This window comes from Etheostoma cragini, unplaced genomic scaffold (genome assembly GCF_013103735.1).
Source record: "Etheostoma cragini isolate CJK2018 unplaced genomic scaffold, CSU_Ecrag_1.0 ScbMSFa_979, whole genome shotgun sequence".
Classification (NCBI taxonomy): Eukaryota; Metazoa; Chordata; class Actinopteri; order Perciformes; family Percidae; genus Etheostoma; species Etheostoma cragini.
In genome coordinates, this window is record NW_023269623.1 from 1 (window position 1) to 873 (window position 873).

The 873-nt window shown below is 53.8% G+C and overlaps 1 protein-coding gene across 1 annotated transcript in view; it reads left to right on the forward strand.

The window, feature by feature from the left end:
• The first annotated feature begins 7 nt into the window (after positions 1-7).
• Positions 8-873, forward strand: part of ube2c (ubiquitin-conjugating enzyme E2C) — a 2,823-nt gene continuing 1,957 nt past the window's right edge. The window contains exons 1-2 of the mRNA XM_034866567.1: positions 8-195; positions 293-320. Of these exons, the coding sequence (XP_034722458.1) occupies positions 89-195; positions 293-320 (135 nt within the window). The 5' untranslated portion in view covers positions 8-88. The remainder of the gene's footprint in view (positions 196-292; positions 321-873) is intronic.

The following is an 873-nucleotide window of genomic DNA, read 5'->3' on the forward strand; positions in this document are numbered from 1 at the left end:
GACCTGTCTGTCTCTCTGACCTGTCTGTCTCTCTGCAGCAGTAACATGGCCTGTCTCTCTGACCTGTCTGTCTCTCTGCAGCAGTAACATGGCCTCTTCCCAGAACATGGACCCAGCTGCAGCAGCTTCATCGTCTGCGTCTCTGAAAGGCAGCGAGACGGGAGGCAGCGCAGCCAGGGGCTCCGTGTCCAAGAGGTGAGACGTGTGTTTGTGTCTCTAACTGTGTGTGTGTTTGTGTCTCTGTCGCTAACTGTGTGTGTTTGTGTCTCTGTGTGTGTTTGTGTGTCTGCAGGCTGCAGCAGGAGCTCATGACTCTGATGGTGAGTTTATACCCTTAATATTACCTGTCCGTCTGTCTGTGGAGACGTCCTGTCTGTCTGTGGAGACGTCCTGTCTGTCTGTGGAGACGTCCTGTCTGTCTGTGGAGACGTCCTGTCTGTCTGTCTGTGGAGACGTCCTGCCTGTCTGTCTGTGGAGACGGCCTGTCTGTCTGTGGAGACGGCCTGTCTGTCTGTCTGTGGAGACGTCCTGTCTGTCTGTCTGTGGAGACGTCCTGTCTGTCTGTGGAGACGTCCTGTCCGTCTGTCTCTGGAGACGTCCTGTCTGTCTGTGGAGACGTCCTGTCCTGTCTGTCTGTGGAGACGTCCTGTCCGTCTGTCTGTGGAGACGTCCTGTCCGTCTGTCTGTGGAGACGTCCTGTCTGTCTGTGGAGACGTCCTGTCCGTCTGTCTCTGGAGACGTCCTGTCCGTCTGTCTCTGGAGACACTAGGGCTGCACATTAAAAGGATCTTGCCTTCCGATCTAATCGGCGTGATGAGCGATATTTAAACGTGTCGTTGCGTTCATACGCTCGTTATTTATTTATTTATTTAT